We start from the raw sequence: 22,500 nt of genomic DNA on the forward strand, positions 1-22,500 counted from the left end.
TAATGCAATGTAGCTCTCATCAGGTGGAACAAGTATACAAAATTTCAAGATGATTGGATGTACGGTCGCGAAGCTAAAGTCTTTATTGTTGAAAGAAGAAGAAACACACCATTTTGTCTTCCCAGGCCACGACATCATCCGACATCAATGCGATTGGCATTTTCAGTTTTAATTTCCTTTAAAAAACATTTTCTCTGCAATAATAGGGCCGATTGAGATAAAATTTTCACCATAGGAGGGACTCGGTCTGTAGAATATTTTAATGGTAATTATGACGTCGCAGGTCACGTGCTTCGGCCGCCATCTTGTTTTTCGTGAAAACACGAAAACCCCTTTTTCTCTGCAACGGCTGAACAGATCGAGGCCAATCTTTGCACGCAGAATCGCATGCCCATGACGAACAAAAAAGTCAGCGAGGGCGACGTCATCCGACACATGGTTGCAGAGTTATGACGGTTTAAAGCATGAACCTTTAAAACGTAGCTCCTCCCTCATTTTTGATCCAATCGAGGAGAAACTTCACAGGTCTGTTCAGCATGTCAGTCTACTAAAATGTCATTTTAGAATTTGCGATAGGTCACGTGGTTTGGCAGATATCGTTAATTAAACGATTTTTTTTTTTAAAATGGATATCTCTTGAATCGCTTTATGATCGACGTGAAACTTCATACTGTAGTAGAAGTCATGAAGAGTAACAAGTGTGCAAAATTTCAAGATGATTGGATGTACGGTCGCGAAGCTATAAGTCGTTATTGTTGAAAGAAGAAGAAACACACCATTTTGTCTTTCCAGTACGTGCTCACGATAACGCGATCTCCCGCGGTCATTTGAACCGCAAAAAAAATTATAATTGCAGCTTTGTCAATAAATGAGGCATATTAACAAATGAATGAAACAGATTTGCTTAAATTCTGACTATTTTTAACTCGATCGTATTTCACTGAAAGTAAGCCCATCAAGGCGCGTACGTAATACACGAAAATACAATGGCCCATTTGCGCATATGCAAACATCCATCCACATATTACGTAAGGTGCTGTGCGAGAAGGAAATGGCTGTCATGGTCGTAATTGGTCTTGAAATTTGCGCAAATAAATGCCCTACACGATGCCGTTTATTTCGTCACAATCCATCCAGCCGATCTGAAGTTATATGACGAAATGCATTTACGTCGTGTCGTCATCACGCGATTTTCGAATGCAGACGTCTTTTCGGAAATTAAATAAAGATAGAAATCGAAATGAATCATGTCCGCGATGTGCGCATGCGCGGTTTTTTCAGTCGCTTTTCAGTGGCATCGCAGTGCAACCCATCTGCGCATGCGCCAGCTATTGAAAATTGGGTCGCCACGGCAAAATCCAAGATGGCCACCACCATGTATGTCTGAACCTTGCAACCTGCATATCTTGAAAAATAAGCGAAGTAGCAACTTCTAATTTGGTGTGTGGGTGTATCTAGGCACAAGGAAGAACGCTATCGAAAATTGGGTCGCCACGTCAAAATCCAAGATGGCCACCACCATATATATGTCTGACCTTGCAACCTGCATATCTTGAAAAATAAGCGAAGTAGCAACTTCTAATTTGGTGTGTGGGTGTATCTCGGCACAAGGAAGAACGCTATCGAAAATTGGGTCGCCATGTCAAAATCCAAGATGGCCGCCACCATATATATGTCTGACCTTGCAACCTGCATATCTTGAAAAATAAGCTTGTGTGTGTGTTGGGGTGGAGGGATGTGTGTGTGTGTGTGTGTGTGTGTGTGTGTGTGTGTGTGTGTGTGTGTGTGTGTGTGTGTGTGTGTGTGTGTGTGTGTGTGTGTGTGTGTGTGTGTGTGTGTGTGTGTGGGGTGGGGGGGGTGGAGGGATGTGTGTGTGTGTGTGTGTGGAGGGGGGGAGGGATGTGTGTGTGTGTGGAGGGGGGGAGGGATGTGTGTGTGTGTGTGTGTCTGTGTGTGTGTTTGGAGGGGTGTGTGTGTGTTTGGAGGGGTGTGCGTGTGGGGGGAGGGGTGTGGGGGTGTTTGTGTGTGTGCATGTGTGTTAGGGGTGGGGGGATGTGTGTTTGTGTTTGTGTGTTAGGGGTGGGGGATATGTGTGTGTGTGTTGGGGGTGGGGGGGATGTGTGCATGTGTGTGTGTTAGGGGTGGGGGGATGTGTGTGTGTGTGTGTGTGTGTGTGTGTGTGTGTGTGTGTGTGTGTGTGTGTGTGTGTGTGTGTGTGTGTGTTGGAAGTGGGGTGGGGAGATGTGTGTGTGTGTGTGTGTGTGTGTGTGTGTGTGTGTGTGTGTGTGTGTGTGTGTGTGTGTGTGTGTGTGTGTGCGCGTGTGGATGTGAGGGGGCGGGTGGATATGTGTGTGTGTGGAGGGGCGCATGTGTGGAGGGGTGTTCATGTGGGGGGAGGGGTGTGGGGGTGCTTGTGTGTGTGCATGTGTGTTAGGGTTGGGGGGGGGTGGGGGGATGTGTGCTTGTGTGTGTGTTAGGGGTGGGGGATTTGTGTGTGTGTTAGGGGTGGGGGATATGTGTGTGTGTGTGTGTTGGGGGTGGGGGGGATGTGTGCATGTGTGTGTGTTAGCGGTGGGGGGATGTGTGTGTGTGTGTGTGTGTGTGTGTGTGTGTGTGTGTGTGTGTGTGTGTGTGTGTGTTGGGGGTGGGGGTGGGATGACGTGTGCATGTGTTTGTGTGTGTGTGTAAGTGGGTGGGGGGTAGGGGGAATGTGTGTGTGTGGGGGGATGTGTGTGTGTGTGGGGGGGGGGGAATGGGGGTGTGTGTCAGGGGATGTGTGTGTGGGATGTGTCTTGGGGTTGGGGGGAGGGGGATGCGCGCTTGTCTGGATATGTGTGTGCGTGTGGGGGGAGGGGTGTGCGTGTGTTTGTGTGTGTGTGGATGTGTGTGTATGTTGGGGGTGGGGTGTGTGTGTGTGTGGATATGTGTGTGTGTGTGTTGGGGGTGGGGTGTGTGTGTGTGTAGGGGGGATGTGTGTGTTTGTGGGGGTGGAGGGATGTGTGTGTGTGTGTGTGTGTAGGGGGGATGTGTGTGTGTGTGTGTGTAGGGGGGATGTGTGTGTGTGTGTGGGGGTGGGGCTTGGTGTGTGTGTGTGTGTGTGTGTGTGTGTGTGTGTGTGTGTGTGTGTGTGTGTGTGTGTGTGTGTGTGTGTGTGTGTGTGTGTGTGTGTGTGTGTAGGGGGGATGTGTGTGTGTGTGTGGGGGGAGGGATGTGTGTGTGTGGGGGGGGGGGGGGGAGGGCTGTGTGGGTGTGTGTGTGTGTGTGTGTGTGTTTGGAGGGGTGTGCATGTGGGGGGAGGGGTGTGGGTGTGTATGTGGGAGGGGGTAGGGGGTGTGTGTGTGTGTGTGTGTGTGTGTGTGTGTGTGTGTGTGTGTGTGTGTGTGTCGGGGTTGTATCCAAGGGGGTTGTGTCAAAGCATGTCCAATGAAAGTGGGGTTGTATCACAAGTGGGGTTGTATCAAAAGTGGGGTTGTATCAACAGTGGGGTTGCATCCAAAGTGGGTGCGAGTAAACCGGTCATCACTGCCAGCAGTTTTAAAGTGGCAGTTCTAGTTGGTTTTAATTATACAATTAATCAATCAATTAGTGTGCACCTCTCGCTCCCAATGCAGCCTCGATGAGCTGCACTGCGGTATTGCCGGGCGCCAGAGGCGCCCCGGCAATGCCGCGCTGTAGGATATTTAATTATTTGGCATGGGGGCAGTGTACTTTGAATGTATCTGTACTTGTTGTACACCGCTCCTTTCCTTTGCCATCTCCAGGCATTGCAAATTGTCATTGCTGGGCACCGAAGGGGGCTCGGCAGTGACGCACGCTGAAAGAGAGTACTCAGTTTTCACTCTGGTTGTTTGTTTGTTTGTTTGTTTGTTGTACACCGCTCCTTTCCTATGCCTTCTCCAGGCATTGCAAATCGTCATTGCTGGGCACCGAAGGGGGCTCGGCAGTGACGCACGCTGAAAGAGAGTACTCAGTTTTCACTCTGGTTGTTTGTTTGTTTGTTTTCTTATTTTCTTACTTGTTTGTTTTCTTGTTTTCTTGTTTGTTTGTCCGGACGATATCTCAGCCATCCTTTGAGCTAGGAAGCTGAAATTTCGGCACAGTAGTGAGCAAGTCCTTTCGCAAAAACGTTATCTTTTGTTTTTTGAATAATCAATAAATTGAGGAGTTATTTAATTATTAGCGATTAATTAAGTACTTATTTAATTAATCAAATTTCCTTTCTCTTCTGACCATTAACTCAGTCACCTTTTGAGTTAGGAAGCTGTTATTTGGACGTGCCAATGACCAGGTGATTTGGCTGCAAAGGCTATTTTTGATTTATTAATTAATCAATTAATCGATTCATTATTTAATTATTTGATTAATGCCAAAAAATGTTTTTTAAAAAAAATTACAGATTCTGATGAAATAGTGGTAGTTTATGTGTTCTCTGACCAAATTGATTAATAATTTAAGTTTTTTATGATTTCTATTTATTTATTTTCATTATTAAGCATTTATTTATTTTCTTTCTCATTTGGCCAATATCTCAGGCACCTTTTTTTTTTCTTTTGCTTTTTTATATACTGAATCGAGGCTCGTGAAAGAGCTGACAACCGCGAGGGAAAGACAGGAGAGGGGGGCCGCGAGGGAAAGACAGCACAGGGGGACCGCGAGGGAACGACAGCACAGGGGGCCCATGAGGGAAAGACAGCACAGGGGGTCCACGAGGGAAAGACAGCACAGAGGGACCACGAGGGAAAGACAGCACAGGGGGACCACGAGGGAAAGACAGCACAGGGGGACCGCGAGGGAAAGACAGCACAGAGGGACCGCGAGGGAAAGACAGCACAGAGGGACCGCGAGGGAAAGACAGTACAGGGGGACCGCGAGGGAAAGACAGCACAGAGGGACCGCGAGGGAAAGACAGTACAGGGGGACCGCGAGGGAAAGACAGCACAGAGGGACCATGAGGGAAAGACAGCACAGTGGGACCGCGAGGGAAAGAGAGCACAGAGGGACCGCGAGGGAAAGACAGCACAGGGGGACCACGAGGGAAAGACAGCACAGGGGGACCGCGAGGGAAAGACAGCACAGATGGACCGCGAGGGAAAGACAGCGCAGAGGGACCGCGAGGGAAAGACAGCACAGAGGGACCGCGAGGGAAAGACAGCACAGGGGGACCGCGAGGGAAAGACAGCACAGAGGGACCACGAGGGAAAGACAGCACAGGGGGACCGCGAGGGAAAGACAGCACAGGGGGACCACGAGGGAAAGACAGCACAGAGGGACCACGAGGGAAAGACAGCACAGAGGGACCACGAGGGAAAGACAGCACAGAGGGACCACGAGGGAAAGACAGCACAGAGGGACCACGAGGGAAAGACAGCGCAGAGGGACCGCGAGGGAAAGACAGCGCAGAGGGACCACGAGGGAAAGACAGCACAGAGGGACCACGAGGGAAAGACAGCACAGGGGGACCGCGAGGGAAAGACAGCACAGGGGGACCGCGAGGGAAAGACAGCACAGAGGGACCACGAGGGAAAGACAGCACAGAGGGACCGCGAGGGAAAGACAGTACAGTGGGACCGCGAGGGAAAGACAGCACAGTGGGACCGTGAGGGAAAGACAGCACAGAGGGACCACGAGGGAAAGACAGCACAGAGGGACCGCGAGGGAAAGACAGCACAGGGGCACCATGAGGGAAAGACAGCACAGAGGGACCGCGAGGGAAAGACAGTACAGTGGGACCGCGAGGGAAAGACAGCACAGTGGGACCGCGAGGGAAAGACAGCACAGAGGGACCGCGAGGAAAAGACAGTACAGTGGGACCGCGAGGGAAAGACAGCTGAGCTCGGAAGCTAATATTTGGACATGAGTGACCAAGTGATGTGGCTATCAAGGATATTTTTGACTTATTGATTCATCAATTAATTATTTAATTATTCAATGAAGTACTAAAAAAAAAAATTTTCCCCCCCCAGTTGCAGATTCTGATGAAATGATGGTGGTTTATGTGTTCTGTGACCGAATTGATTAATAATTTAATTTTTTAATGACTATTATTTATTTATTTTCATTATTAATCATTTATTTATTTTCTTTCTCATTTGACCAATATCTCAGGCACCTTTTGAGCTGGGAAGCTAATATTTGGACATGAGTGACCAAGTGATGTGGCTATCAAGGATATTTTTGATTTATTGATTAATCATTTAATCGATTAATTATTTATTGATTAATCAATTAATTATTTAATTTTTATTAATGACTTATTTAATTAAATTTCTAAAAGATACATCTTCGGATGAAGCACTTGTGGTTTAGTGATGCTTTTAGCCAATTGATTAAGAAAATATTTTGTGATAATCTTTTATTGATTTTAATTCTCGAATTAATCAATCAATTAGTGTACACCTCTCCCTCCCAATGCAGCCTCTATGAGGTGCACTGCGGTATTGCCGGGCGCCGGATGTGCCCCGGCAATGCCGCGCTGCAGGATATTTAACTAATTTGGCATGGGGGTGGTGTACTTTGAATGTATGTGTACTTGTTGTACACCGCTCCTTTCCTATGCCATCTCCAGGCATTGCAAATCGTCATTGCTGGGCACCGAAGGGGGCTCGGCAGTGACGCACGCTGAAAGAGAGTACTCAGTTTTCACTCTGGTTGTTTGTTTTCTTGGTTGTTTGTTTGTTTGTCCGGGCGATATCTCAGCCATCCTTTGAGCTAGGAAGCTGAAATTTCGGCACAATAGTGAGCACGTCCTTTGTCAAAAACGGTATTTTTTGTTTTTTGATTAATCAATTAATTGATGAGTTATTTAATTATTAGCGATTAATTAAGTACTTATTTAATTAATTAAATTTCATTTCTCTTCTGACCATTAACTCAGGCACCTTTTGAGTTAGGAAGCTGATATTTGGACATGCCAATGACCAGGTGATTTGGCTGCAAAGGCTATTTTTGATTTATTAATTAATCAATCAATTAATTGATTAATTATTTAATTATTTGATTAATGACAATTTTTTTTGTTTTGTTTTGTTTTTAGTTACAGATTCTGATGAAATGGTGGTGGTTTATGTGTTCTCTGACCGAATTGATTAATAATTTAATTTTTTTATGATTATTATTTATTAATTTTCATTATTAATCATTTATTTATCTTCTTTCTCATTTGGCCAATATCTCGGGCACCTTTTGAGCTCAGAAGCTAATATTTGGACATGAGTGACCAAGTGATGTGGCTATCAAGGATATTTTTGATTTATTGATTTATCAATTAATCAATGTATCGATTAATTATTTAATTATTCGATGAATTACTAAAAAAAAATTTTGTTCCCAGTTACACATTCTGATGAAATGGTGGTGGTTTATGTGTTCTGTGACCGAATTGATTGATAATTTAATTTTTTAATGATTATTATTTATTTATTTTCGTTATTAATCATTTATTTATTTTCTTTCTCATTTGGCCAATATCTCAGGCACCTTTTGAGCTGGGAAGCTAATATTTGGACATGAGTGACCAAGTGATGTGGCTATCAAGGATATTTTTGATTTATTGATTAATCATTTAATCGATTCATTATTTATTGATTAATCGATTAATTACTTATTGATTAATCAATTAATTATTTAATTTTTTATTAATGAGTTATTTGATTACATTTCTATAAGATACATCTTCGGATGAAGCACAAGTGGTTTTGTTATGGTATTAGCCAATTGATTAAGAAAATATTTTGTGATAATCTTTTATTGATTTTAATTATACAATTAATCAATCAATTAGTGTACACCTCTCACTCCCAATGCAGCCTCTATGAGCTGCACTGCGGTATTGCCGGGCGCCTGAGGTGCCCCGGCAATGCCGCGCTGTAGGATATTTAATTATTTGGCATGGGGGCGGTGTACTTTGAATGTATGTGTACTTGTTGTACACCGCACCTTTCCTATGCCATCTCCAGGCATTGCAAATCGTCATTGCTGGGCACCGAAGGGGGCTCGGCAGTGACGCACGCTGAAAGGGAGTACTCAGTTTTCACTCTGGTTTTGTTGTCCACCGCTCCTTTCCTATGCCATCTCCAGGCATTGCAAATCGTCATTGCTGGGCACCAAAGGGGGCTCGGCAGTGACGCACGCTGAAAGAGAGTACTCAGTTTTCATCCTGGTTGTTTGTTTTCTTGGTTGTTTGTTTGTCCGGGCGATATCTCAGCCATCCTTTGAGCAAGGAAGCTGAAATTTCGGCACAATAGTGAGCAAGTCCTTTGTCAAAAATGGTATTTTTTGTTTTTTGATTAATCAATTAATTGATGAGTTATTTAATTATTAGCGATTAATTAAGTACTTTTTAAATTAATTAAATTTCATTTTTCTTCTGACCATTAACTCAGGCACCTTTTGAGTTAGGAAGCTGATATTTGGACATGCCAATGACCAGGTGATTTGGCTGCAAAGGCTATTTTTGATTTATTAATTAATTAATTAATCAATTAATCGATTAATTATTTAATTATTTGATTAATGACAAAAAAATTTTTTTTTTTAAAGTTAGATTCTGATGAAATGGTTGTGGTTTATGTGTTCTCTGACCGAATTGATTAATAATTTAATTTTTTTATGATTATTATTTATTTATTTTCATTATTAATCATTTATTTATCTTTTTTCTCATTTGGCCAATATCTCAGGCACCTTTTGAGCTCGGAAGCTAATATTTGGACATGAGTGACCAAGTGATGTGGCTATCAAGGATATTTTTGATTTATTGATCAATCAATTTATCAATTAATCGATTAATTATTTAATTATTCGATTAATTACTAAAAAAAAAAAAAAAAAATCCTGTTACAGATTCTGATGAAATGGTGGTGGTGTATGTGCTCTGTGACCGAATTGATTAATAATTTAATTTTTTCATTATTATTGTACACCGCTCCTTTCCTATGCCATCTCCAGGCATTGCAAATCGTCATTGCTGGGCACCGAAGGGAGCTCGGCAGTGACGCATGCTGAAAGAGAGTACTCAGTTTTCACTCTGGTTGTTTTCTTGTTGTACACCGCTCCTTTCCTATGCCATCTCCAGGCATTGCAAATCGTCATTGCTGGGCACCGAAGGGAGCTCGGCAGTGACGCATGCTGAAAGAGAGTACTCAGTTTTCACTCTGGTTGTTTTCTTGTTTTCTTTCTTTCTTGTTTGTTTGTCCGGACGATATCTCAGCCATCCTTTGAGCTCGGAAGCTGATATTTGGACATGCCAATGACCAGGTGATTTGGCTGCAAAGGCTATTTTTGATTTATTAATCAATCAATCAATTAATCGATAAATTATTTAATTATTCGATGAATGACTAAAAATTTTTTTTTTTTAAGTTACAGATTCTGATGAAATGGTGGTGGTTTATTTGTTCTCTGACCGAATTGATTAATAATTTATTTTTTTTCTGATTATTATTTATTTATTTTCATTATTAATCATTTATTTTTTTTCTTTCTCATTTGGCCAATATCACAGGCACCTTTTGAGCTCGGAAGCTAATATTTGGACATGAGTGACCAAATGATGTGGCTATCAAGGATATTTTTGATTTCTTGATCAATCAATTTATCAATTAATCGATTAATTATTTAATTATTCGATTAATTACTAAAAAAAAAAAAAAAAACAGTTACAGATTCTGATGAAATGGTGGTGGTGTATGTGCTCTGTGACCGAATTGATTAATAATTTAATTTTTTCATTATTATTGTACACCGCTCCTTTCCTATGCCATCTCCAGGCATTGCAAATCGTCATTGCTGGGCACCGAAGGGAGCTCGGCAGTGACGCATGCTGAAAGAGAGTACTCAGTTTTCACTGGTTGTTTTCTTGTTTTCTTTCTTTCTTGTTTGTTTGTCCGGACGATATCTCAGCCATCCTTTGAGCTCGGAAGCTGATATTTGGACATGCCAATGACCAGGTGATTTGGCTGCAAAGGCTATTTTTGATTTATTAATCAATCAAATAAATTAATAGATAAATTATTTAATTATTCAATTAATGACTAAAAATTTTTTTGTTTAAAGTTACAGATTCTGATGAAATGGTGGTGGTTTATTTGTTCTCTGACCGAATTGATTAATAATTTAATTTTTTTATGATTATTATTTCTTTATTTTCATTATTAATCATTTCTTTATCTTCTTTCTCATTTGGCCCAGCCTGTCATCCTTCCGAGGTCGGCTAATTGAGTACCAGTTCACTGGTAATTCCCTGTTTATCGTAAAAAGGCGACAAACAGGGTTGGCGGCAGGAAGGGCATCCGGCTGTAAAACATTGCTTCAAAAAGGGGACCAAAAAACAACAACAACCACGATCCCCGAAAAGGCCAACTCCCGCTTTGCGGGGAAAAATGGCCTCTAAACGGTGGTTTTTTTTCTCATTTGGCCAATATCTCAGGCACCTTTTGAGCTCAGAAGCTAATATTTGGACATGAGTGACCAAGTGATGTGGCTATCAAGGATATTTTTGATTTATTGATTAATCAATTATTAATTAATCAATTAATCGATTAATTATTTAATTATTTGATTAATGACAAAAAAAAAATTTTCCCCCCAGTTACAGATTCTGATGAAATGGTGGTGGTTTATGTGTTCTGTGACCGAATTGATTGATAATGCAATTTTTTAATGATTATTATTTATTTATTTTCATTATTAATCATTTATTTATTTTCTTTCTCATTTGGCCAATATCTCAGGCACCTTTTGAGCTGGGAAGCTAATATTTGGACATGACAGTGACCAAGTGATGTGGCTATCAAGGATATTTTTGATTTATTGATTAATCATTTAATCGATTAATTATTTATTGGTGAATCAATTAATTATTTAATTTTTTTTTAATGACTTCTTTCATTTAATTTCTAAAAGATACATCTTCGGATGAAGCACGAGTGGTTTATTTATGCTATTAGCCAATTGATTAAGAAAATAATTTGTGATAATCTTTTATTGATTTTAATTCTACAATTAATCAATCAATTAGCGTACACCTCTCCCTCCCAATGCAGCCTCTATTCGGTGCACTGCGGTATTGCCGGGCGCCATAGGCGCCCCTGCAATGCCGCGCTGTAGGATATTTAATTATTTGGCATGGGGGCGGTGTACTTTGAATGTATTTGTACTTGTTATTTATTTATTTTCATTATTAATCATTTATTTATTTTCTTTCTCATTTGGCCAATATCTCAGGCACCTTTTGAGCTGGGAAGCTAATATTTGGACATGACAGTGACCAAGTGATGTGGCTATCAAGGATATTTTTGATTTATTGATTAATCATTTAATCGCTTAATTATTTATTGATTAATCAATTAATTATTTATTTTTTTATTAATGACTTATTTAATTACATTTCTAAAAGATAGGTCTTCGGATGAAGCACTACTGGTTTAGTTATGCTATTAGCCAATTGATTAAGAAAATATTTGTGATAATCTTTTATTGATTTTAATTAAACAATTAATCAATCAATTAGCGAACACCTCTCCCTCCCAATGCAGCCTCTATGAGGGCGGTGTGCTTTGCCGCATTGCCGCGCTGTAGGATATTTCATTATTTGGCATGGGGGCGGTGTGCTTTGAATGTATGTGTACTTGTTTGTGTTTTTATTTGAAATTGTTTGAAACCTCGTAAGAGGTCTCGTAGAAAACCTCTTGTGTAACGTCCTGTTGGAGCCCCCTTTCTCTCTGGCGAAGGCTTGACACCTGAAATGTCAGCTTTGCCTCGCTTCCTATGGCATTTAGCATACCTTGATCACTGCCCTGTTGATTTCATCCATTGTTCAACCTGTTTGCCTATGCAGATCAACACTAGCCTTCACCACCAACCAGGGAAGTTTGACATTGGAGCTATATCCAGCATGGAGTTGATTTGATTGACTCCATGAAAGGCTTTGACTGCTATTCCATATTTTGAAGTCAGAGCATCTTTATCTGGCAGGGAGTTTGGGTTCTTGGAAAGGTGATGATCCATATCACTTTGGGGGACTTAAGATAATGTCAATATGGTGCAAAATGCTGGTGTGTTGGTTCAGGTGGGAAACCTTCCACAGGGCATTGCCATGAACTCCTACGTGAAAGGGACAGTGTGCAATGGTCACTTTAATGTGTAAAAGTTTATTTCAGCACTGGCCTTTGCTAGCAATGTTTCTGCCTTTAGGTATCTTCAGCAGGATAAATAAATGTTTTATGAGAAGCTTTATACAAGCAGGTATACTTAATGGTGTGGGGGAGAAAGGGCCAGTTGGTACGTTAGACAAAAGCTTTGGGGGAGGGTGCTCTAAATATACACTACATGGCCAAAAGTATGTGGACACCTGAACATCACACCCGTATGTGCTCGTCAAACATCTCATTCCAAAACCATGGGCATTAATATGGAGTTGGTCCCCCCCCCCCCCCCCCCCTTTGCTGCTGTGGTGGATTTTTAATTAATTTAAATTATTCTTCAATGATTTGACAAGACTCAAGAGAATGAAATGTCCAAACTCGTTTCAGAAGACAATATACTGATTTAATGACATGCGAGTTCTTGATTCACTGGTACCAAAGATATTTACAGAAAAACACTTCCATTCGAGTTACACATACACTAACTAGAACGGGCACTCGGTAGAGCGCATACCTTCGCCGCAGCTACTGTTCTGTACTTGGCATGGGAGTGTAGGGAACAGAACAACAAAAATACGATTTTGACCTTTTCGTGACCTTGACCTTGACCTTTGACCCGATTGCTCCCAAAATCTAATCAAATGTGTCCCGTATAATAACCAATCATCCCACCAAATTTCATGCAATTCGGTTGAATACTTTTTGAGTTATGCGAATAACATACACACACACACACAGACATACAAATAAATACACAGCGATCAAAACATAACCTTCCGCTTTTGCGAAGGTAATAAAACGAAATCACAACGCTGCATTCAACACAGGTCAACACACTACATTTAATACATTACAACTGAACCAAGAGCTCCACGATCGTCAGCAGCATGGCTTTTTATGGTCAGAGATCAAAGAGGGGGGTCAGGTAAGGTTCAAAAAGATAGCAAGCATTTCGTGAGTCTCCAACTCCTGGGGTCAGCTCTTTTCCTTCTTCATGTCCAACTCTCCCAGCCATAAAATGTCAAGTCATCGAGAAAACAAAGATTTCTAACATCTTACAAAATAAACAAGAGCCTTCTGCTTCTAATAGACTCGTGTGACTGAGGACATCGGTTCTTTCTCAATCTCTAAGAGAGAAACAGGGTCGGAGAAAGTTCGAATCAGTGAGGGTTATACATCATTCTTATAAGTTCTATGTATTAAATCTTTTTAATACATATGTGTTATATAGGTGTATGAAAAGTCGTATCATATATAAATATACTATTTATACAATATCAGGCAAACAAGGGACTTTAACACTGATTAATATATGTATTCATTAAGTTTACGTGTTTGCAATGGTAAGGTCAAAGCTCAGGGAAATCCACTTGATTTACACAAATTATGTACGCAAATTAATTTTCTTTTTCTACACTGCTATAACAGCCTCCACTCTCCTGGGAAGGCTTTCCACTAGAATACTAGATGTTGAAACATTGCTGTGGGTATTTGCTTCCATTCAGCGACAAGAGCATTAGTGATGTCGGGCACTGATGTCGGGCACTGATGTTGGGCACTGATGTTGGGCGATTAGGCCTGGCTCGCAGTCAGCGTTCCAATTCATCCCAAAGGTGTTCAATGGGATTGAGGTCAGGGCTCTGTGCAGGCCAGTCAAGTTCTTCCACACCGATCTTGACAAACCATTTCTGTATGGACTTCGCTTTGTGCACGGGGGGTGGGCATTGTCATGCTGAAACAGGAAAGGGCTTTCCCCAAACTGTTGCCACAAAGTTGGAAGCACACAATTGTCTACAATGTCATTGTATGCTGTAGCGGTAAGATTTCCCTTCACTGGAACTAAGGGGCTGAGCCTGAACCATGAAAAACAACCCCAGACCATTTCTCCTTCTCCACCAAACTTTACAGTTGGCACTATGCATTCGGGCAGGTAGCGTTCTCCTGGCATCCGCCAAAACCAGATCCATCCGTCGGACTGCCAGATGGTGAAGCGTGATTCATCAATCCAGAGAACGCGTTTCCACTGCTCCAGAGTCCAATGGCGGCAAGCTTTAAATCACTCCAGCCGACGCTTGGCATTACGTATGGTGATCTTAGGCTTGTGTGCGGCTGTTTGGCCATGGAAACCCATTTCATGAAGCTCCCGACGAACAGTTGCTATGCTGACGTTGCTTCCAGAGGCAGTTTGGAACTCGGTAGTGAGTGTTGCAACCGAGGACAGACGATTTTTACGTGCAATGCACTTCAGTACTCGGCGGTCCCGTTCTGTGAGCTTGTGTGGCCTACCACTTCACAGCTGAGCTGTTGTTGCATCCACACATTTCCACTTCACAATAACAGCACTTAGTTGGCCGGGGCAGCTCTAGCAGGGCAGAAATTTGACGAATTGACTTGTTAGAAAGGTGGCATCCTATGACGGGGCCACGTTGAAAGTCCTTGAGCTCTTCAGTATGGCCCATTCTGCTGCCAATGTTTGTCTATGGAGATTGCATGGCTGTGTGCTTGATTATATATACCTGTCAGCAATGGTTGTGGCTGAAACAGCCGAATCCACTAATATGAAGGGGTGTCCGCATACTTTTGGCCATGTAGTGTAGATAGCAACACCACTACCTGTGGTCAAGGCTGATTGTCAGTTTGCATGTTTGGAACCCATTTTGCGCAAATCTCGCTCTTCCCCAATTTTTCAGTCTGCACGCGGAACACGCTTGCATGGGAAATACCTGTTTCCTGTGCGGTTCCGGTATAGGTGATGCTTTGTTTCAATTGCGGAATGTCATCAATATTCTGAACATATTCATAGTCAGTCGCAGTGGTTGATTGGCCTTCAAATGAAACGTCGTAAAAATAAATTCCCGAACAGCTGCGATGGTGTTCACCAAATTCCAAACTGACGTTTAATGGTTCCTCAAAAGCCTCCTTTCTAAGCTGATAAATCGGCCATCGGGTCCTTTCCAACAGAACATGAGTTTTTCGGTCATTTCTCAGTTGTAACTGGCAGCTGCATCTGTAGGTTACTGTGACCTAATGCAAGGTTGGTATATTCAGCATGATTCTATTTAAAAACGGGGCAGTTCGGCCAACCAATACTCTACATAGAATCTTTGAAGTGACCCTCCTTGTATTGCATTTTCTTTTGTTGTCCCCCGTTGCACCGCGGAGCGAAAGGGGGACTGTGGTTTTCCCCTCCGTCCGTGTGTCCGTGCAGGCGTGCGTGCGTAAGCGAAGGAGCGCATTCGAATTTGGTGTGTGGATGCAACCCACGTCAAAATCCAAGATGGCCACCACCATGTATGTCTGATACCTTGTGAGTGGAATATCTTGAAAAATAAGCGAAGTGTCAACTTCTAATCTGGTGTGTGGGTGTACGTAGGCATAAGGATGAACCCTATTGAAAATTGGATCGCCACGTCAAAATCCAAGATGGCCGCCGCCATGTATGTCTGAACCTTGTGAGCGGAATATCTTGAAAAATAAACGAGCTACTAACTTCTAATCTGGTGTGTGGGTGTATCTACGCATACGGAAGAACGATATTGAAAATTGGGTCGCCACGTCAAAATCCAAGATGGCCGCCGCCATGTATGTCTGAACCTTGTGAGCGGAATATCTTGAAAAATAAGCGAAGTACCAACTTCTAATCTGGTGTGTGGGTGTATCTGGGCATAAGGAAGAACGCTATTGAAAATTGGGTCGCCACGTCAAAATCCAAGATGGCCACCTCCATGTATGTCTGAACCTTGTGAGCGAAATATCATATCATAGCATGTTTTCTGCGTCTTCCACTTTGTCAACTCACATCACTTCCCCGACGGGGGACCGAGGCGTAACGCTTGTTTTCCCTTGTAAAAGTGGAGCAATGGTATTTGGTATCTCTCGCATACCAGCAATACTGTGGATTTGTTCTTTCCTAGGTTCTACTGGACAGAACAGGTTACACGCTGGATGTCACAACCGGACAAAGGAAATATGGCGGCCCACCGCCATCTTCTGTGTACCCTGGCGCACAACCCTCTGAGGTACACAATAATACAAAGCCTGCACCAACCTTTGCTTTCACCTAATTCTAGGTCAATGTCGGGCACTGTACCACGTGTAGATTTTGGAGTGCTGTAAGAGTGTTGTGATAATCACCGGCGTGCACATTGCAAAGTAAGACGAAACCCATCAGATTTGCCATTCCTACCTAGTTACAGCAATACGGTGATGTTAGATCTATAATATTGTTGCAGTTGTGCCATAAAGGCAAACTCCCTGTAGTTGAATTGCACGACAACATGTCGCCTGCAGTAGTTAGTTATTTTCTATTGAATGTAAAGATTAGCCCTTTCCCATTGTTTAGTAAAAAAAAGACCAAATATGCGTTGGGGTAGGCAGGATGTTCAAACCTTCGTTGGTAAGATATGCAGGAAGGCGTGGCCAACACCACAGGCCCACGTGACCAATGGACAGTGAAACCTCCCCTGAACGAAAGAGGGAAGGAGGAATGAAACCTTCATTGGGGGAGGAGAGATCGAAGGCCAGCATGTAACCAATGGCGAGCCGGGAACACTTCGCCACGATGCGGCAAACTTCAGCCAATGGGAGGCTGTGGAACATTTTGAGGGGTGTGGGCAGTTCTAATATTAGCCCTCGCGCAGGGGAGTATCACTCTCTTGCTTTTTGGACGTCACGGAGGACACACCTGGATTCTCTTGGCTTTGGATTTTCGCTGCGCACGCCACGACCTCCTCCTCTGTTTCTCTCTCTCTTTTGCCTGGGATTTCGCCACACCATGACCTCCTGCTCTGTTCCAGCCGCTTTTGCCTCCTTTCGCCATGTCCACGACGAGACCTCGCTTGCCTTTTCGGTTCTTCCACGACACGACACGTGTTTTGGCCTTTGTCTTCTTCATCAACACCAAGCGTCTGCGCCGATTGTTTGTGGCGTCTGGCTGACCTGCAAGCATTCGCAATTTCTACTCGTCCGACCTGTGCAGGATCTACCTCATCCAGGCTGCACGTGAGGACCGAACTGCGCACACCAGACCACGTGGTCACCAGCGAGGAACCCCAGTACGTACATCGGTACGGCCTTTAACCAGTGCCCCTTTTGTCCCTGTGAGTGAGTGTGTCTGTGTGTGTGTGTGTGTGTCAGAGAGTGAAGGCACCAGTCGGGGTTTATTAGTCGGTAATATTTGGTAAGCTGTATCTTTGTCTCTTTCTCTGTGCCTTACAAATAAAAGGCTTTACATTTTTTTCCTTTCCAACCTGTTCGTTACGTCCTTTCACCAATTGGCCTAGCACCATCCGAGACCGAATTTGGCTCGAATCGGGTCCATAAATCTTGTTGGGATAAGGCCGCTTTCCACACCGTGCAAAACCGCTCGGCATCCAGAAGGTGTGGGAAAGTGAGGGTTCGATCGCCGTCTTTGTTGACGTGTGATCTGTGCACCTTGAATTTGGAACCCTCCTGGCCTGATCGTATCACGACTGTAACAAATTGTTGTCAGGAGTGGGGATTCGTACCTTCCTCCCTCTTGACCGTAACAATATGTATCGATACAGCTAGAGTCGACCAATAATCCTTGTATAAATACAGCGAGGGTAAAGCAGTCGTCCGTGTATCAATGCAGCGAGGGTGGAGCTGTAATCCACGTATCACTACAGTGAGGGTGGAGCGGTAATCTCCATATCAGTACAGAGAGGGTGGAGTGGTAATCCACGTATCAATACAGAGAGAGTGGAGTGGTAATCCACGTATCAATGCAGTGAGGGTTGAGCGATAATCCACGTATCAATACAGAGAGGGTGGAGCGGTAATCCACGTATCAATACAGAGAGGGTGGAGCGATAATCCACGTATCAATACAGAAAGGGTGGAGCGGTAATCCACGTATCAATACAGAAAGGGTGGAGCGGTAATCCACGTATCAATACAGAGAGGGTTGAGTGGTAATCCACGTATCAATACAGAGAGGGTGGAGTGGGAATCCACGTATCAATACAGAAAGGGTGGAGTGGTAATACACGTATCAATGCACAGAGAGTGGAGTGGTAATCCACGTATCGATACAGTAAGGGTTGAGCGATAATCCACGTAGCAATACAGAGGGTGGAGCGGTAATCCACATACCAATACAGAGAGGGTGGAGTGGTAATCCACGTATCAATACAGCGAGGATGGAGTGGTAATCCACGTATCAATTCAGAGAGGATGGAGCGGTAATCCACGTATCAATACAGCGAGGATGGAGTGGTAATCCACGTATCAATTCAGAGAGGATGGAGCGGTAATCCACGTATCAATGCAGAGAGGGTGGAGTGGTAACCCATGTTCCAATATGGAGAGGGTGGAGCGGTAATCCATGTACCAATATGGAGAGGGTGGAGCGGTAATCCATGTACCAATATAGAGAGGATGGAGCGGTAGTCCATGTGCCAATATCGAGAGGGTGGAGCGGTAATCCATGTACCAATATAGAGAGGGTGGAGCTGCAGCTCACAGTGAAAGCAAGCAATTACATATTGGTTCTTCTGGGGTATGTTGAGGTTTCTTGAATCTTATCCATGATTTATTGTTTTCTGCATTTGCTTAAACTATGATTGGCCGTGGAGTTTTAAAGAGAAAGCACATTGCTGTATACAAGCAATGCACAGATGCCTGGTTTGATCACATTTTCAATAACGCATTTGATTGTTGTCTAGTTCCGGGGGCTGGAATGTTTTTATCGTCATCAGGATAATCTTCATGTTCTTTTTGTCCGATCACTTTCACACCCACATTTTCCTCTCCCTTTGTCCTAGCTCCTGCTCCTTTCCATTTCCCTCTTTTCTCAACCCTTTCTTTCACTCTAGGTTCAGTTCTATGTGTTTCTTAACAACCTCTCTACTCTGGTGTCTGAATTTTGTTCATAATCCTTTGATCCTTTCGTCTCCACTTTTATTAATTTTCATTTTTTACCCTAGATAATTGCACGATCTTTTGGGGATTACATGATCCCACCAGGACATGCGGTGAGTAAATTGTTGGTTAGCGGATTGAAACTGGTGAACATAATTTTCGGGCCTCCCTCACCAGCCCCTTTTATTTATTTATATTTTCTTGCCACGCTAATTTTGCATTGTTTCTTATGCAGGTGTTTGTCGGCAAGATTCCACGAGACATGTATGAAGATGAACTCGTCCCTTTATTTGAGAAGACTGGGGACATATTTGATCTTCGTCTAATGATGGATCCTCTCACTGGCCTGAATCGTGGCTACGCCTTCCTTACATACTGCAAGCGTTCAGCTGCGCAGAAATGCGTCAGGCAGGTGAGTTAGGATGTGCTCGTGATTTATTGAGAGAGCTTTTCTTTCCTTTGTTTGTTAATGATCGCTTATTCTTTCCCATTGCTTCCCCCAGCTGGATAACCATGAAATAAGGTCAGGGCGGCACCTCGGTATTTGTCTTTCTGTGGCCAACAATCGCTTGTTCATTGGCTCCATCCCGAAGAAAAAGAGCAGAAAAGAAGTTCAGGAAGAGTTCAGCAAGATTATCGGTGAGAGATAGGAAATTCGGAAAATAAAAACCACCTTTAGAGGCCATTTTTCCCCGCAAGCGGGGGTTGGCCTTTTTCGGGAACCGTGGTTGTTGTTGTTTTTCGGTCCCCTTTTTGAAGCAATGTTTTATGGCCGGATGCCCTTCCTGACGCCAACCCTTTTTGCCGCCTTTAACGACAAACAGGGAATTACCAGTGAACTGGTCCTCAATTAGCCGACCTCGGAAGGATGACAGGCTGAGTCAACCCCCCTGGCGTTAATTCAGCGATCGACCGGGATTCGAACCCAGGATCCTAGGATCCTAAGCTGGCACCCTAGCCGCTAGCCCAACACCAGGGTTCAGGAAATTTGGAAAATGTCAGGAATTAATTGATGACTTTTATTTCCACATCTTTTTTTGCAATAAAATCGGTTTATGCCGGCTCGCTGTCGAGGTGGAAGGGGGTGTTCATTCTCCAGTCCTTCGTTTTTCTCAAAACTTTTATATTTAGTTGTGTGGGTTGAAAGATGCCATCTTTTTAGGTGTGGTGAATCTGTTTTTGTCGCACCGCGGAGCGAAAGGGGGACCATGGTTTTCCCCTCCGTCCGTGTGTCCTTCCGTCCGTGCGTGTGTGCGTACGTGCGTGCGTGTGTGCGTGCGTGCATAAGCGCATGCGTGCATAAGCGAAGGACCACATTCGAATTTGGTGTGTGGGTGCAACCCACGTCAAAATCCAAGATGGCCGCCGCCATGAATGTCTGAAACTTGAGCGGAATATCTTCAAAAAATAAGCGAAGTACCAACTTCTAATCTGGTGTGTGGGTGTATTTAGGCATAAGGAAGAACCCTATTGAAAATTGGGTCGCCACGTCAAAATCCAAGATGGCCGCCGCCATGTATGTCTGAACCTTGTAAGCGGAATATCTTGAAAAATAAGCGAAGTACCAACTTCTAATCTGGTGTGTGGGTGTATCTAGGCATAAGGAAGAACGCTATTGAAAATTGGGTCGCTACGTCAAAATCCAAGATGGCCACCACCATATATATATATGTCTGAACCTTGTGAGTGAAATATCTTGAAAAATAAACGAACTTCTAATCTGGTGTGTGGGTACGCATAAGGAAGAACGCTATTGAAAATTGGGTCGCCACGTCAAAATCCAAGATGGCCGCCGCCATGTATGTCTGAACCTTGTGAGCAAAATATCCTGAAAAATAAGCGAAGTACCAACTTCTAATCAGGTGTGTGGGTGTATCTAGGCATAAGGAAGAACGCTATTGAAAATTGGTTCGCCACGTCAAAATCCAATATGGCCGCCATCATGTATGTCTGAACCTTGTGAGTGAAATATCATATCATAGCATGTTTTCTGCGTCTTCCACTTTGTCAACTCACATCACTTCCCCGACGGGGGACCCAGGCGTAACGCTTGTTATCATAGTTTATTCTGATTGCATCGAACATCTGGGCTCTTGGAAGTGCAAGGAGAATGAGGGCAAAATGGGCATCGACTGACAGGTGGGGAAGTCGGTAGGTGTGACAAAGCAAAGGAATGAACTAACAGAAAGAGAGAGAGAGAGTGAGGAGGGAAGGAAACTTTATCATGCAAGTAAGAGGGTTGGGCTAGATTGGGTTCATGGGGGTAAAAAAAAGATTGTGGATCGGGATTGGGGTGACATGAGATTGTGGTGTACTGCCAAATTGGAGTGGGTTACTGGAGAAGCTGAGGCCACTGTCAAAGGGCCGAGAGAGCAAGATCAGCTACCTCTCCATATCCGCTTGTGTGGACCACAGACAGCATGGTGTGTTACAGACACATCCTCTTTGTCTTGATCTTGGTCCCACGACAGTGAAAGGGGTTTCATACTAAATATCTTGGTCAGAATGTGTAATGTTACTGGCAAAGGCCTCTAAGAAATATTGACCGATCTTCTTGATGGATAGTATTTAATTTCTCAACTCAAATAAATTGGTTAAAAAGGAGGAAATTTTATTTAAAAATAATCTCAGGGCATCAAGTACTTTGACTTTGAAAATATACAATTTCAGAACATGTGAAAACAACACAGGAAGTTGTCAAACTGCTTTCAATTTGTTGTTTTAATTTCTTTGACAGATGGTTTGACAGAAGTGATCTTGTATCAGCAAGTGGACGATCCCCGGAAGAACCGTGGGTTCTGCTTCCTCGAGTTTGAAGAACATAAGTACGCCGCTCAGGCTCGACGGAAGCTCCTTGGAGGCAAGACGCGAGTCTTTGGTCACGTGGTCACAGTCGAATGGGCCGAACCCGTGGACAGTCCTGATCCCGAGATCATGGCACGGGTGTGTGGATCGTTTTAACGGATTGTATAAAAACGATGCATTTGTGTTGGGATTTTCGTTGTGATGTTCGGATCTGATTGAGCATTTTATTGTGCGTGCGCGTGAACTGAAATTTCCGTCAAAACGTTGCTGCAATGCCTTTCAGGTGAAGGTCTTGTTTGTGCGGAAACTTGCCAACACAGTCACAGAACAACAGCTTGAATCTTTGTTCAGTCAGTTTGGAAAGTTGGAGAGGGTAAAGAAGGTTAAAGACTTTGCTTTTATTCATTTTGACCTCAGAACTGCGGCCCTGAAGGTCAGTGTTGTTTTTATTGGCTCATTGTATTCACCATACCTGTTACTTTACCTTCAAAGTAGTTTAATACGGGCAATTATCAGAAGGATATTTAAGATTGGTACAGTGAAACCTTGACTTACGAGTTTAATTCGTTCTGTGACCGAGCTCGTAACTCAATTTGCTCGTTTCTCAAATTAAATTTCCCCATTAAAATGCATTGAAATGTTATTAATCCGTTCCAGCCCGCCAAAAACC

The 22,500-nt window shown here is 43.4% G+C and overlaps 1 protein-coding gene across 2 annotated transcripts in view; it reads left to right on the plus strand.

Annotated features, from left to right (window-relative positions):
- Nucleotides 1-22,500, plus strand: part of LOC137421039 (heterogeneous nuclear ribonucleoprotein Q) — a 142,069-nt gene that overhangs the window by 98,940 nt on the left and 20,629 nt on the right. For both annotated transcript variants that reach the window (XM_078771985.1, XM_078771986.1), the window contains exons 6-11: nt 16,058-16,162; nt 19,091-19,138; nt 19,261-19,437; nt 19,529-19,664; nt 21,763-21,968; nt 22,114-22,263. In XM_078771985.1, coding sequence (XP_078628111.1) covers nt 16,058-16,162; nt 19,091-19,138; nt 19,261-19,437; nt 19,529-19,664; nt 21,763-21,968; nt 22,114-22,263 — 822 coding nt within the window. The remainder of the gene's footprint in view (nt 1-16,057; nt 16,163-19,090; nt 19,139-19,260; nt 19,438-19,528; nt 19,665-21,762; nt 21,969-22,113; nt 22,264-22,500) is intronic.

This window comes from Myxine glutinosa, chromosome 2 (genome assembly GCF_964187855.1).
Source record: "Myxine glutinosa chromosome 2, kmMyxGlut1.1, whole genome shotgun sequence".
In the NCBI taxonomy this organism is placed as follows: Eukaryota; Metazoa; Chordata; class Myxini; order Myxiniformes; family Myxinidae; genus Myxine; species Myxine glutinosa.